The 16,387-nt window shown below is 40.6% G+C and overlaps 1 protein-coding gene across 1 annotated transcript in view; it reads left to right on the top strand.

Annotated features, from left to right (window-relative positions):
- MND1 (meiotic nuclear divisions 1) overlaps window positions 1-16,387 on the top strand; it is a 54,538-nt gene that overhangs the window by 26,961 nt on the left and 11,190 nt on the right. The window contains exons 5-6 of the mRNA XM_034442362.3: window positions 2,053-2,127; window positions 2,784-2,898. Of these exons, the coding sequence (XP_034298253.1) occupies window positions 2,053-2,127; window positions 2,784-2,898 (190 nt within the window). The remainder of the gene's footprint in view (window positions 1-2,052; window positions 2,128-2,783; window positions 2,899-16,387) is intronic.

Raw genomic sequence — 16,387 nt, 5'->3', positions numbered from 1 at the left:
GGGTTCAGGAAATGGTCCTGTGTGTAAAATTATGCATTATCAAAGCAAGTGAAAGTGGTTATCATGCTAGGTATGCTTACAATCCTAAAATCTTGAGCATAGAGATTAAGGAAGAACTTTGCATAATGCAAATTTGTGTGAATTTGATAGGAACCAACTTGGGGGAGGGGTTTAAAAGGAGAGCAATATTTCCATATGCCAAAGCAGAATGTTATGCAAACTACTGGTTGTCGGAGAACATTAGTAAGAAAATTCCAAGGCCCTCAAGTTTTATTTATGGTTTACCAGAAATGCCTGATAGATAATTATGTAAAAATGCTGATCTTTTACTGGCTGTCTAACATCCTATTAAAGTGATTATAAATATTTAGTCATCAGTTCCAGATAAGTCAATTTGTGTAGTATCGTTTCTGCGATTCAGAAAGATTTGCTAAACTAAGCAATACTATCAGTTGAAAGAGATTTTTGTTTAAAATGTTAAAATGCTGGAATGTACAAGGCTGAGATCCAAGATTGATTTTTCATCTTTACTGCAAAAATGAAAGAGTTGCTGTATAAAGATATTGTGTACAAAAATACCTTTTGAGAGCCTTTTCCATAAAAGGCAATGTGGATAGAGTAGATTCTACAATTTACATGTCAGTGAATCAACAAAACAGAACCTTAGTAATATAGTTTATAGCTGGAAATCCGATCATAAAAATTGCTATATTAGCAAATATTTCAGAGACATTAAAAATACAGTAACTCATCCAATAGGCCAGTGATGGTGAACCTTTCCAGCATCAAGTGCCCAAATCGGAACACACGTTCATGTGTGTGCACTGGCGCGCCGGCCCTAAAAACAGCCTGAAAAACGGCCTGGTTTTTTGTGGGGTTTTTTTTGCCATTTTCCAGGCCGTTTTTGGGAAGTGGAAGAAAGGCAACGCCGAACAAACAAATATAAATATATTAAGATAAAGAATGAACTGTTTAAGAATAAAAGAGAATAAATATGCAGTAAAGTTAGAATTTAGGGACAAATGAAGATGGTGTTTATGTATGCAAGTATAGAAATATTGAGATGTGTTTAAAAAAGAAAAAAGGGAAGACGATTTTGGCAAGAATTGTAATTAAGTAAAATGTTTGAATTTGATTAATTGTATAAGATAAGAAACGGCCAACACACTGTTCAAAAAAAAAATGTGGGTGAATATGGGAGAGGAGAAAAAACCAATAAAACTTGTTTAAAAAAAGAGAGAGGGGGCTCTGCATGCCACCTCTGGCACATGTGCCATAAGTTTGCCATCATGGCAATAGGCTATGTACTTATAGGTATTAAAAATACATACTGATTATTGATATTCTTAAGAAGTTCAGAACATATGAAATATTCAGATTATAGTACTTTATTATATTCATGCAGAGTTTATATCTTTTCAAACTTTTAAAAATGTTTTTGTAAGCTTATCAGCAGCTGCTGTCATCTACAAAATTAAGATTAATTCATGGAAATTAGAGAGCTATTAAGTTGTAAAAACAATGAACTCTTGTGACATCTTAAAGCTGCACTTCCAAAACTGCCAAAACTATCAAAAAAGTTCTTTTTACTACTTATCAGAGCATCCTTATTTAAATGTCCCTGTGGTTTGTGTATTATTACATTTTACCCAATTTTAGGTAATTTACCCAGGTTTGAGAAGAACTGTCTTAAAACCTAACAGAATGATAAGGCACTGAGTGTGTTCTGTTGCTGTAAATTAAACTAATTCTCTCTGGAAAGCCATTTGATAAATTTAATATGCATACACTATGCCACCTATGTTTTAGGTATGTAATGTTTGTATACACACACATAGAATATTGTATCAATGTTTCTTTACAAATGTCTTGCTTTTTGGTTATTCAATATGCAAATTCAGGATTATCTCAGCAACACTAGAACTGGAAATCTAAGCCTGTTTGAAACTAAATATTTCTTAAAATGAAAATGAAATTGAAAAAATGAATATTGAATATACAGTAAATATTAATGTTTATATAATCTGAGATTTGTTTTTTCTTTTCCTTTAGTTCTCAGACTATTGTCAGAAGAAAAAGGATTTAGAAGAAAGCATTAAGCAATCAAAAATTGGGCGGCAAGATACTGTAAGTTTTATTTCAGAACACTGATTAGCAACCAATCAAGCCCCATTTGCCATGTGTAATTTTGCATGGTGGCTCAAAGACCCTAAAAAAACTACTGCGTGACAATATCAAATCTTGTGACATTTTTGTATTCTTTTATGGTGCCTTCTGAAATAATTTTTTAAAAAATGTGTATGGTGGGGAATACCATGGCATCCCTATTTTGCTGTATCCCAAGTCCAGATGGAATTCCAATTTGAAAATATTATAGTGCTCAGGATGAAAGTATGGGTTTTGTGTAAGTGGCAGCTGTAGAATGCAAGGTTTTCTGCATTATCTAAAACACAGCTCTGTAATAATACTAATATATGTTACATGAGGGGAGTTTCTTTGAAATTCTACTTCTAAATATATTGTACAAATAATTTTATTTCTCAATCCTTTTATAATTTGTTACAATTATACTTTTGTTATATAAAAATTCTATCTCACTGTGTTGGTGTCATAATTATATTGTGCTTGTGTGTTATAGAAAAAAAAATGTTACAGTGTAGTTTTATCTGCTACATTTGAAAGAAATTGGATTCTCTGTATGCCCAGTGACTAGAAAACTTGATACATTTTAATGATAATGATTATTATTTTGTTTTGGATTCTCCCAAATTAAATGTATTCAGGCAGAACGTGCAACACTAATAAAGGAACTTAGCGCCTTACAACAGAAGAAAGACCATCTAAAGACAGAAGTAGATAAATACAAAGAATGTGATCCAGATATTGTTGAAGAAATCCGTAAGTTTTGTCTAGTATTATAATACTGATTTTTTTTCCAGGACTTTTCGTAATAATCCCATTTTCATAGCTTTCAAACAGTAGTATTTTCACTGATGATTGTTTAACTCTTGATACCTCCTTCTTAGTCACAATCACTATATACTTCTTTTTTGGTGTGGATGTGTTGTATGCTAAGAGTAAGTGCAGAATAGAAGGCATGTTTTGGAAAACATATATAAATTGTGGCTTGGATTAGTCATATCTGTCATCTTGGTTTTTCTTATAATGTTATGACTTCTTATGAAAGGATGGGATAAATCTATTTCAAAGATAACTGGAGGTTAGTGTCTATAAGGAGACAGTCAAGTGACATAGAGAAGAAAGAAGACTTAGAAAACTGGTTCAGCTGGATTGGTGCACATGTGAGCAGTGGATAAAACAACATCATAGTGGCAATATAGTCAGTGAGATGTGGTTATTTTGCCATTTTTGCTACCCCTGCTTGAGTCAGTATATGACTATGGTTACCACCATTTGGATGGCTAATGAAGATCAGGGCAGCCACTATTTGTAGATCAGGCTTTCACTTTGAAATCAATAAGGCTGTCTTAGAATTTAGCTGTTGAAATGAATGATATTGTAGCCATGTTAGAAGATGCCTGCTAAGAAGAGGAAAAACTGTTTTTTGTTGCATTTACCTACTGGGCTCACATTTAGCTATGTTGACAAACAGATATAGGTTAAAGCCATTCAGACTGGGAGTGGAATCCCTTTTTACAGAGGAGACAGTTTCAACACAAAGGCTGCAGTGACAATAGGATTTAGTAAGGATAATAGGTGAATGATTACAAAAGTCACTCTTTGTAGCTATTTGAATAGGACCTGATAGTAGGCAAGATTTGTTGGCAAGAGCACAGGTTCTTCCTGTAGAAGTGGAACAATTCTGGAACAATTTTCTGTTATTTTCCATATGACAGACAGCCCTTCAGATGTTCATCTCTTCAGATATCATGTCTTCCTGTGGTTTTCTTTAGAGGGACATCCAAAACCCCAATTGATTTTTTGTTTTCCCTTCTACGTCTCTTATCAACTTGGTTGTTCTCAGTCACGGAGGAAACGCCGGTCACTAAAGGGTTACAACCAAGCCAGTAGCTCTAGGACCGAGTCCACCAACAAAAGAAGCCCCGCCTCTTCCTGTATCCAGTTTTTAGACTCGGTCCGGTAGAGGACAGTCCTGTCTGTTAGTTCTCTCTCTCATTAACTCTTTGTGGGGGAGTTATTTGGCCATTGCTGGCTTATTTCTACTTAGTTTGCTTCTTTCTGCTCAAATTGCTGGAGTTTTCTTCAAAAGTGGCTAAACTTTATTGGAATCAGCTGGGGAGTGCTAGAAACGCTCCAGTGGCCCTGAGCAGCCCTGCAGCAACGCCCACGTGCGTTTTGCATCGCCCTATCTTTTGCAGCACTTTCAAAGGATTTTGGAGGCTTTTGGAGAGGTTTCCCTGCCTCCTGCTGCTGTTTAGAGAATTGTGGCTGCAGATTTCTGGCGCAAAGGCTTTTTCACGCCCAATTTTGCCACGCTGTTAAGCCCTTTGGCTAGTGGCTATTTCCTGCCTCCTGAGTAATCTTCCTGGCTCCTGGATTCTACTCTGCTTCTCTCCTGGCGCAGTGAGTTACCTGAACCTCCAATTATTCCCTGTGGGTGCATTTAAGGGTGATTTCTATCCTTTGCATTTATTCTGAGCTGCAAAAGTAAATTTCTGCTTTATCATGGCTGATGCTAGGAGCAATAAATCCCAAAGCAAAGGAAAAAGGGGCCATTCTTCTGATCCTAAAGAAAGTTCCTCAGGGGATCCTGTTCCTCCCAAGGCAGCCAGAGTTTCTACTAGATCCACTCACTCCAAGAGTGCTAATATTGCTGCATCATCAAGAGAAGAGACCAGGAGGCATAAGGCCATGGAAAAGGCCTTTCAAAAAGCTGCTTCAGAGGCCTCTAGAGTTTCATCTCCTTCTGTGGGGCCTTCTAAATCTCCTGCCCTCCCCACTTCCAATGTGGCTGTTCCTTCTTCCCAAATTCAAATTGAACATGATTTTTCTCCTGATCAGTCTACTCTGGGTGAGAATGTAGCTGCTGATGCTTCTTCAGTTTTTCCTGCTGCTAGGCCTCTATCTCCAATTGTTTCTATTCAGGCCCCCCCAAGGCAAGAATTTCCTGAGGCTCAAGCCCAAACCTGCATTCAGGGGTCTGAGGCTCCTGTAAATTTAACTCCTGTCCTAGCTGAACTTGTTTCTGTTTCAATTAGGCAGGGTATTGCTGAAGGCCTTCAGCAAAGGGCCTCTTCTGAGGCCTCCAGTTATGTGAGTCAGCAGAGTCGTTCTGTGAGGGCCCAGATGGTTGCTGATCCTGTGCAATGTGAAGAAAGGGCGGATTCCCCGGAAAATGCAAGTCAAGGTTCCCTGTCTGAGGGGGAAATTGCCCCTGATCAAGATCTCTCGGAGGATGAAGGCCTTGAACCAGACCAGCCTTCCTTCATTGGTCTCTTCAAGCCTCAATTATTCAGATCCCTTCTATTTAAAGCTCAAAATGTTACTGGCCTGGGAATTTCTTCTACTCCTTCCTCTCAAGGGGCTTCTACACCATCTTCTCAGCATCCCTCTTCATCATTATTATTTCAGGAACCTTCCATTCGTGCAGAGGTCGTTCCAGCTCCCAAGCTGTTTTCTGATGTTGTTCAAAGACAGTGGTCTTCTCCTAGTTCTGGCCCGGTTCCCAATGGTCTAGATAAAAGATTTTATAATATGGCATCTGATTTTGCTAATATTCTTCAAGTTCCTTCTGTAGATGCTCCCGTCCTCGCCCTCTCTTCTGCATCTCCTCTTACTGGTCCGTCAGAGGAATTCCTGCGCCCTGAAGATAAGAAGTTGGAACGCTCCTTGGTCAAGGACCACCAGGCCTCTGCTTGGTCAATTCAGGCCTCCTCGGCAGCTTCCTTTTTTAACAGGGCCTCCATCCTTTGGCTTCGCCAATTACAGGAAAGGCTGCCTCCTTCTGATATGCGATCTCACCAGGACATCAACAAGATCCTAGCTGCTGTTGAGTTCTCTGCTGATGCTACTCTGAATACGGCAAGGTTTTCAGCTAAGGCTATCGGGGCTTCAGTCACTTCTCGTAGGCTCCTGTGGCTTCGTCAGTGGCAGGCAGATGTTCGGAACAAGTGGAGACTGGCTTCAGCTCCTTTCTCGGGGAACTATCTCTTCGGCCCAGCCTTGGACCCACTCCTCATCGAGACGAAGGATCATCGCAAGATTCTGCCTGCCTTATCGAGAAGATCTGATCCTCGTTAGCAGGGTTCCTTTCGAGGCCATTCCTTTCGCTCCGACTTCTCTTCCTTCCAGTCCAGGCCTCAGCGGTACTCTCAGCCCAGGGGCGGACAACAGCAGGATTTCCAGGTCAGGCAGGGGTCCCGTTTCCCTCCCCGCAGACCCTTCAGGGGGGGTAGGGGGCGTCCCTTTCGCAGGTCCCGTTAGTTCTCCTTTTCCTATCTCTGACTCCTTAATTGGAGGTAGGTTAGCATTTTTTGCTGACCAATGGGATTGTTCAGTTTCAGACCCCTGGATTAGACGTACTATTAGGTTTGGGTTGACCCTTGAGTTCTCTTCTGTTCCCCCTGACTTGTTTGTCAGGTGCCCTGTCTCTCATGTCAGGTCCAAGAGGGTTCTGCTAGATGAGGCTATTCAACACCTTTTGGAGATTAGGGCTGTTCAATGTGTTCCCCTAGGGGAAGTTGGCCAGGGATTCTATTCCCGTTTGTTTCTAGTTCCCAAGGCTTCAGGAGGCTGGAGGGCCATATTGGATCTTAAATCCTTGAACCGATATATAGTCTATCGTCGGTTCAAGATGGAATCCCTCCAGACCATTCTCCTTTCGATCCGTCCAGGTGATTTTTTGTCTTCCATCGATTTGACGGAGGCTTATCTCCATGTGCCCATTTTTCCGGACCATCGGAAATACCTCCATTTTTGTTATCAGGGTAGGCATTATCAGTATAGAGCCCTTCCCTTTGGCCTTTCCTCAGCTCCTAGGGTCTTTACAAAGATCATGGCTGCCTTATCGGGCCATATGAGATCTTTTCCTGTTAGAGTTTTGTTTTATCTAGATGATATTCTTATTTTGTCTAGTTCTGAGGTTAGGGGTAATGAGGATATTCAGGTCACCCTTCAGACCCTGCATTCCCATGGTTTTTTGGTTAATCGTTCTAAAAGCAATCTAGTTCCCTCCACGTGCATTCAGCATTTAGGGGCTGTTATTGATTCTGTCAGGTTGCAGGTTTCCCTTTCTCAGGATCGTCAGGACAGCATTGTTGAGCTGGTAGGTCAGGTTAAGGCCTCTCGCTCTTTTTCCCTCCTGGGGCTTTCCCGCTTGCTAGGGAAAATGGTTTCTGCCTTCGGGATCACTCCCTGGTCTCGGTTTCATAGCCGGGAACTTCAATGGTTTTTACTTCCGTTTCAACGGTCTCGCAGGAGCACGTCAGAGGCCAGAGTCCCCTTGACTCCTCAAGTTCTCCGGTCCTTGGCATGGTGGACCTCTCCGGCTCTTGCTCAGGGATGCCTGTTCAGAGTGCCTCAACGCGTGAGCATCACCACGGACGCGAGCCTCTTCGGATGGGGGGCTCACCTGGGGTCTCAGCTGGCCCAAGGGCAGTGGTCGGTCCAGGAGAGGGGACTTCACATCAACATCTTGGAGCTCAGAGCCATCTTCCGAGCTCTTCGCAAGTTCGCTCCTCTCCTTCGAGGTCTGGATGTCTTGATCAGAACAGACAACGTAGCTGCCAAGGCCCACATCAACCGGCAAGGAGGGACCCGCTCCAAGGCTCTCATGAGGGAGGCATCTCGTCTCTTCAGGTGGGCGGAGAGTCACTTGGCATCCATCCACGCCTCTCACATCTCAGGGTCAGCAAATGTTCAGGCGGACGCTCTCAGTCGATCGGTGGTGGACCAGACGGAGTGGAGCCTTGATCCATTTCTGTTCCAGGACATCGTGCATCGCTTCGGCCTTCCAGCAGTGGACCTCTTCGCGTCCGAATCCAACCACCAGCTTCCGAGGTTTTACACGAGATTTCCCGTCCCGGGAGCCAAAGCTGTGGACGCCTTGATCAGCCCGTGGCCTTGTGGTCTTCTTCTCTATGCTTTCCCACCTCTTCCCCTCATCTCCAGGGTCATCAGGAAGCTGTTGCAGGAACAAGCCGAGCTCATCCTTCTGGCTCCCTTCTGGCCCAGACAACCGTGGTTTGCGGATCTGATGGCTCTCTCTGTTGCTCCCCATTGGCAGATCCCGGCCGACAAAATATCTCTGTGGCAGGGCCGTCTAGCTCATCCAGACCCTCAGTGGTTCCGGCTGACCGTCTGGAGGTTGAGCTGTTCCTCCTGTCCTCAGCCAGGGTGCCTTCGGAAATAATTTCTATGATCCAGGCCTCCGTCGAGGATCAACGAACTGTATTTACAATGCCACTTGGATGGCCTTCTCTGCCTGGTGTCGCCGTAAGAAGGTCCTTCCTACTGCTGCTTCCATTCTTGACATCCTGGGCTTCCTTCACGATGGATTCATTTCGGGGCTTTCTCCCAATACCCTCCGGAGGCAAATCTCTGCCATCTCATCTATCCTCACCTGCGGCACCGCTGAGTCGGTGTCCACTCATCCTCTCATCCGTTCATTCCTCAGAGGCGCAACCAATCTACGTCCTCCGGCTGTTCATCGGTTTCCCACCTGGGACCTGAATAAGGTTCTGTTAGCTCTTACTGGTCCTCCTTTTGAACCTCTCCGGGAAGTCTTGCTGAAGTTCTTGTCTTTTAAGGCAGCCTTTCTGGTGGCTATCACCTCGGCTAGAAGGATCTCGGAGTTGGCTGCCCTCTCAGTTCGCCAGGATCTCTGTATTATTCATCCTGATCGAGTAATTTTGAGATTGGATCCAGCTTTTATTCCAAAGACCAATTCAACTTTTCATCGTTCTCAAGAGATCATTCTTCCCAACTTCTGTCCTTTCCCCCGTCATTGCTTGGAGACTGTGTGGCACAAGCTTGATGTTCGTCGGGCTCTCAAGATTTATATCTCCAGGACTTCTTCCTTTCGTCGCTCCGAGGCTCTCTTTGTGTCTTTCCAACCCCAGTCCATGGGGTCAAAGGTTTCTTCTACTACCTTGGGTCGATGGCTCAGGGCTTCCATTTCTTTAGCTTACGAAGCTCAATCGTTGCCAGTGCCTCGTGGTGTTACAGCCCACTCTACCAGGAGCGCGGCTACTTCGGCTGCCTGGTCTACCCAAGCTTCACTCGAGGAGGTCTGCCGAGCCGCTACTTGGACGTCTCCATCTCCATTTATCCGGCATTACCGGTTGGATGTTTATGCATCGGCGGAAGCCTCCTTTGGAAGACGTGTGCTGCAGCGGGTATCTTCCCAGGACCAGGAGAGGCGCCGGCCTTCTCCCTCCCAATAGGTACACGGGCTTTGGTATATCCCTTTAGTGACCGGCGTTTCCTCCGTGACTGAGAATGAGCGTTGGTCTTACCTGATACGCCACTTCTAGTCACTAGGAAACGCCGGTCACCCCCTCCCAATTGGTCCGGCACCTCTCGTGCTGGCTTTTGGCTGTTGACAGAGGGGGGTGGGTCCTGGGGATTTTTTACCTTTCCTTTATTTTTCTACAGACACGACAGTCTACCTTTCGTCCTCGTCTCAAACTGGATACAGGAAGAGGCGGGGCTTCTTTTGTTGGTGGACTCGGTCCTAGAGCTACTGGCTTGGTTGTAACCCTTTAGTGACCGGCGTTTCCTAGTGACTAGAAGTGGCGTATCAGGTAAGACCAACGCTCATTCTCTAAACAGAGTTCAGATTATTAATGCATTTCATAATATATGGTTCTCAGAACTGGGCAAGCTATTCTAAGTACAGTCTGACCAACTAAGAGTAGAAGGAATGAAGACTTTTCTTCATCTGAACACTGTACTTTGAGTGATGTAGTTTAGAATCAGTCCTCTCCCCTCCCTTCCCCTCTCCTCTCCTGCATAATATACCCGATTCATATTCAACTGTGAGACTCCAAAGCAGGTAGATCATTTTCACATATACTTCTGCCGTATATGTTTCACCCTAACATTCTTACATTCCTGCCTTAGATTAGGTAGAATGTGCAACAAAATATTTTCTCAAGCAGGAGAAAAAAACATAATCTATCTGAAGAAAAACAGGTGAGTTGCTTTGAACATATGGATTAGGCAATCAACTTTGAGGTAGTAAAGCTACCTGACGTACTAAAACTCCCAGCATCATTATCTTCTGTGTTCTCTTTCTATTCTTCTCTTTTGCCTTCCAACCCTTCATGGGTGGCTTTGACTGTTTTCGTTTGGGAGGAGGGTTCCATACCCCACTTCTTCTTTTTTTTAATTTATATTTCTATAAAGCTCTACTAACAACTTTTGTATATTTTTCTTCTGCATGACTGGGACAACTTTTTAATAACTTCTATGACAGTTTAAAAATACAAAGATTAAAAAACTAATATAAACTAAGAAACATATAAAAAGTGCAGAAAAGAAAAAAGATAAAGAAAAATTATATAAAGAAATTACTTGTTTCTTTATTAAGACAAGTACAATTTCAGTAATTTATCACCATCCCTATCATTTATACAAAATAACACTTTTCCCTATGTTATATCTCATCTCTTATCTATGAACAAATTTTAAACACTCATAATTCAGTCCTAGTCAGTAAAAGTCCCTAAGAGTTATTAGAAATAACAACATATGTGTTAATATATACGGTAATCAAATAGATCGGTTTCATGTTCCTTTACTTTTAACAGTATTATCTTTTTCTTTAAAAATACAAAACACTCTCTTCTTCGTGTATCTCTTATCTATAAACAAATCTTTAAAACCTCATCAGTCAGACCTAGTCAATAAAAATCTATTAACAGCTACCAAGAACAACATATTAAGAATCTTCATCTTTTTAAATCCAAATCCAAAATAGCCTGATTCTCAGTAGTATCTTTTTCCAGTTCCTCCTTTAAGCCTATTTTTATGATAGTAGACATCTTAATAGAAATTTCCTAGGGTTATTTTCCCAAATATCCTTGAATTCTTCCAAAGTTAAATAAATTTTCCCTTCTGTATTAGTGAGTTTCTTCTTTAGTTCTTTCTAATTGCCTCTAGTGTCCAGCCTTCAAAGTCTCCTCTTATATTTTTCTCTCACCCATAACATTTTTTCCATCAAAAGACTTTTTTCACTTAGATTCAAATGTTGTACTGATTCTTTTTAACAGAATTTTAAGCAACCCACAAGGAGGATTCTTATAATTAAATTTCAAAAGGTTATTTCAAATCCAGTTGGCTCATTAGTCCATTTATAACTTTCCACATCAACATTCTAATCACCCTTTTGCTGTTCGTTTCAGGTTTTTTAAATTCTTAAAACTTAACACATTAAACTTTTTTTGCTGAAGATTGAAGGAGAATCATCTAATTCTAGTATGATGAAATTTGTTGTGTCCAATGTTCTTAGTATCTAAAAGCAGTCAAGAAGCAATTTTGTAAAGTGATTAAGAAAGGAAGTGAGTGAACCCAATATATACTGAAGTCTCCAAACTTGTGATTTGAGCAAAGCTAACTTTTCCTCAACTTTGGGAGCTCTAAACCCTGGCAGTGACCACTGTTTTTGTCTCTTTGCGGGGAGCCTCTGTTTGGAACATGGGACTGCTTAAGTAATATAAGTATTAAAATTAAGTTTAAATGTCAGGAATAAATGCATTCAGTTGTTAACTGCATGTTATTGGTAATAAAAACACTCATAAAAGTATTTGTGGATAACACAAATACTGAGAGGTGATCATTTAAAATATATTGTCTAATCTTCTTTCAGGGCATGAGTAAATTGGCTTCCCCTTTCCTTTTGTATAAAACTGCTTCTTTAGTTGTACCTTTTACTTTTACTGGATGAGTTACAGTAAATCCTTTGTGCAAGGAAAATTTTGGATGATCCTGTTTGTTGTTTTCTGTGAAATCATTAGTTGCGTGTATGTAGGTAAGCATTAACTCTTGCCACAACATTTATTATGGATTTCTCTTAAACAGAGAAAATGCATAAGCAAAGTCACATCTGCCTTTACACTTCAGAACAAGAAATATTAAAAGCATATAACTAGGCCTATATGGAACTACATTGTTAAAATATTGGGTCTTTGAGTATTAATAAGCATGCATTGTAAAATCTAATAATGCCAATAACATTGCTATTCAAAAACCGTTTTTCAAGGATTAAATAACAAAAGATATCTTTTACTTAGTTTGTTGAGCATTTGACTTTGTGTTCAACCGTGGAAGGTGATCTAGAAAATCTACTGCTGTATTTTTCAGTTTTACATAACCACACAGAGCAGTTTCCAGTCTCCCACCCCCAAGATATTTGGATAGGAAGCAGCTTGTCTTTATTATTTTCTATTAGTGCATACGCTACAAAAGTGGAAAAAAGAACAGAAAGCAAATTCTTCCTTTTATCATCTGTGAGCTATCCATTTGTTTCAAATTTGAACTGATACCATCAGTTCATCTCATAAAAATATTGCTAATTATTCACTTCTTATGTAGCTTAATAATACAGTGCAAAAAGTGTGGAAAATAAAGCACAGAAGGTCTACTAAGATTTCCAGTTAATATATTATGATAAATGGTGACCTTATGGCGACCTTAAGAGTAAAAGTTCACAAACTTGTTCTGACAATTATATTGTTCTTTCAGGGACTTTCCAAGGATTTATTTGATCACTACTATCCACTGTATCCTTTTTGCATTTCTTGCCAAGCACATTACTTCTTTTTAATCCATCATGCACTTACATCAAAGTATTTAAATGTCTTCTTGCTGATTCTTGTCTCAAGGAAGTAATTAGCCTTTGTTTGATCCAGAACTGATTGACTGTTTCTCCTTGCAGACCCTGGTACTCTTTGTAAGTGACCTGCAGATCCATAACTCCAAGGTGTATTTCAGTCTTTCCCAGTGTCCAGTTTTCACAACAATAAATTACTATTAGCAAGACTATGCTTTAATTATTCTGATCTTTGCTGTGATTGAAATGTCCTTATTTTGCATGATCTCTTCTAGGTTCCTTTGCGTTCTACTCTACAGTTATCGTCTCTATACTTCTCTGACACACTATTCCAACTATTCCATCTATTTTCACTGTGAGAAAATTCTCAGCATCTGTCAGATAAAGTCTCTCCACTTCATTTGGAATTGGACTTTGGCTAGGCAGGGTTTTTTTTGGAAGTGACTAAGACATACCTGAACCCTGTTATCTGGGAGAAGCTTGAGCCAGTTTATTCTGAAAAAGTGAATAGAGTCATTGCAGCTATGAGCTTGGTAACTTATGTTCTAGACCTATGCCCTCCTTGTTAAAGCTTCCTGGAGATGGCATGTGGCTAGGTCCAAGTGGCGGCTAATTCCTTTTTGTGGTACTTCCTTCCCTGAAGGAGAAGATGGTGCGCCTCTTTCTCAAGAGGCCTTCCTTGACTCAGCATTGCTAGACAACTTTTGTCCAGCCTCCAACCATTCGGGAAAGATTGATGACAGGCTAATTCTCAGCTTCAGAGACCCATGGATAAAGCAAATTATTTGGGCCCTTTTCAGTCTAGGTTCAGGCAGTGTATAGCACAGAGATGGGATTGGTTGCATTTGCTGATCACCTTTGGAGCAACTGTCTAGGTCATGAGTGTCAAACTTGCATCACGTTGATATCATGTGACGTATCATGATGTTTTTCCCCTTCGCGGAGCTGAGGTGAGCGTGGCCTGCATGTGATGCATCCGGCCTACGGGCCGCCATTTTGACACCCTTGGTTTAGGTTCTCCTGATTCTATCAGCCGTTTTTTATACCATTGACCCTGATACCCTTTTGGGCTGGCTTCAGTGTTTGGAATTTGGAATCATTGTTTTATGGTGGTTCTCCTTTTTTCTCAGTGGCATGTTCCAGTCAATGTTGGTGAAGGTGTGAGAGGCTGTTGTGTGGAGCACCTCAGGATTTAGGTATCTCCCGTCTGCTATCTATATGTGGAGACTGGGAGGTATTGAGCTGACTTCGAGTCAATTCTGGCAAGATGCAGTACCTTTGGGGTTTTGATCCCTCAGGATCTGGTGACTTGCTGTCTTTATGGTGTTGCACATCTTCAGACTGAATTGGTGTGCAGTCTGAGGATTCTCTGGGATTCAGATGTTGTTGGGGGGGGGGATTTTGCACGGATTTGTCTTGTGCGGTAGTCGTACCCTTTTCTAGTTCAGGAGCCTTTGCTAATGGTCCCTCACACCTTAATCATTTCCCATTTTGATTATTGCAATGTGTTTTACATGAGCCTGCCTTTGAATACCACTTGGAAGCTACAAGTGGTCCAAATGCAGCAGCCCTCACAATATTGAATGTTCGTAAGTATGCCCGTGTTACACTTTGTTGAGCAAGTTGCCTGGGCTCCAGATTTCCTTCTGGTTGCAATTCAAGGCACTGGTTAGCACTTTTAAAGCCCTGGATGGTACAGGAACAGGTTATTTGCAGGTCTGCCTGTCCCTAAGAATACCTGCCCTTCCCATGAGATCTGATAGGGTGAGCAAGCTCCAGATCCCTTCCCTAATATCTTGCCACTTAGTGGGAGCTTACAAATGTGCTTTTTCCGTGGCTGCCCGTTACATTATGGAACCCCTAATCCCCAAGGTGATTTGGCAGCCCTCTTTTTTAGTCTTTCAGCAGACCATCAAGACCTGTTTTTTTACCCAGCTGCCGGGATAGAATCAGGATATCTGGAGCTAGTTGTGAGACAACCAAAGGTGGAATTGAGCATGAGGTTTTTGGTTTGATTTTATGGTTTATGGTTTTAAAATTACTGGGTTTTACTGTTGTTACACACTGTCCAGAGTAGTGTTCAAAATGGGCATGCAAATCTTTTAAATAAATAAATAAAATATTCTGGAGAATATTTTGGGCAATTGAGGTTGTGAGTTGAGGATTACCTCTGTAGTGCTATAGCAAAACATAATACGTGCATGACACAGAGAAGCATATATGCATCAGTTATGCTACCATCTCAATCAATAGCCTTCTTGGTAGGTTCCTGCACTGTAGGTTAGAAAATCCTATACTGCACTAATTATAAAAAGTATACTTAAAACAGCATTTCAATTGATATAAATCAGCCTTAATTTAAATGGGATGTGTCTCCCTTTAAACTGAATGTATTTCAATTATATTGCATAATACACTAATTTTGGATCCACCCTTTAAGTTCAATTATACAATTTCTGCTATAGAAGCAAATTTGTATCTTAAAAATAAAAATTATTGTACTCTAGAATTCCCCACTTTTTATTGCCAGCATTTGAATAGGTTTTCCCCCCAGTAGGTTACTCTTCTAATGACCTAGAGAACAGTCATTGCTTTTACAGTAGTTGTCTCATTAGTTAAACACAAAGAATTATTCTTTCAGAAAAGTACATAGCTGCAACTCAGAGTGTCTATCAACTATGATTTTGGAAGGTACTGGAATAAATGAATCCAAGCCAAAGATAGAATAGCATTACAGAAATGCTTTCTTTTGGATAGGGGGTGGGGAAGATTTTCGTATATTGTGTTACTTGATAACTAAGTGGAAAGTATTGTTAACTGAAACTCTCAAACTTGCTTGTTGGTGGATATTTGCAAGCTGACAACTCATACTGGTCCAAGCTACTTCTTGTTTTGTAAATTCAGCTATGCATGCTTGATGTTTTTTCAAGATCAAACACTTTTTTCTTTTTTCCTTTTTCCTTATTTCACTACTGCTTTTATATTCTCAATGAAAATTCAAATTATATTTTTTTATAAAAAGCAATATTTTGTTATTTCACAATACTCCACACTTTCTAAATAACAACTTCATAAAAAAAGTTGATGGTTCTAAGCAATGCATTTAAATCTCCTTTCCTGTCCTTTCCCTTTCCCATTTTGATTATAGTAAAACTAATATTAATACCTAAAATATAGTATATTCTCAAATACAGCAGCAGTATGCATAAATTTTGTCTTGTTAATTGCCTTCCCACAAAGTATTTTTCTCTATTGAGTGCTGTTTCTAAGAAACATGTTGACAGTGGAAAAACTACTAGAAGAATTTTGAATGTGTTACAGTTTAGCTAAAATGTAATGTTATTTTATTATCTTTCCAAAAATTTATGAGTGGAATTATATATGTATTACTGTATTATACCTGCAGTTGATCCTTCGTACTTTTCTTAGTCCTTGCTTAACAATTACTCTTTTGGTGATTGTTCAAATTTGCAATGGCACCGAATGAGTGATGCTCAAAATTCTGTCACATCATTCTTTTAGTCATGTGTTTGTGATTTAGGCACTTAACTACCACCTCATACATACGTGGTTACAGCAGTGTGTGGTCACTTGATCAAAGTTAATGGGGAAGCCGGAAGGGAAGGTCGTAGA

Source organism: Pantherophis guttatus, chromosome 8 (genome assembly GCF_059756535.1).
Source record: "Pantherophis guttatus breed Tessera chromosome 8, ASM5975653v1, whole genome shotgun sequence".
Classification (NCBI taxonomy): Eukaryota; Metazoa; Chordata; class Lepidosauria; order Squamata; family Colubridae; genus Pantherophis; species Pantherophis guttatus.
The sequence above is the reverse complement of the archived record's forward strand: the minus strand, read 5'-3'. Positions and strand labels throughout refer to the sequence as shown.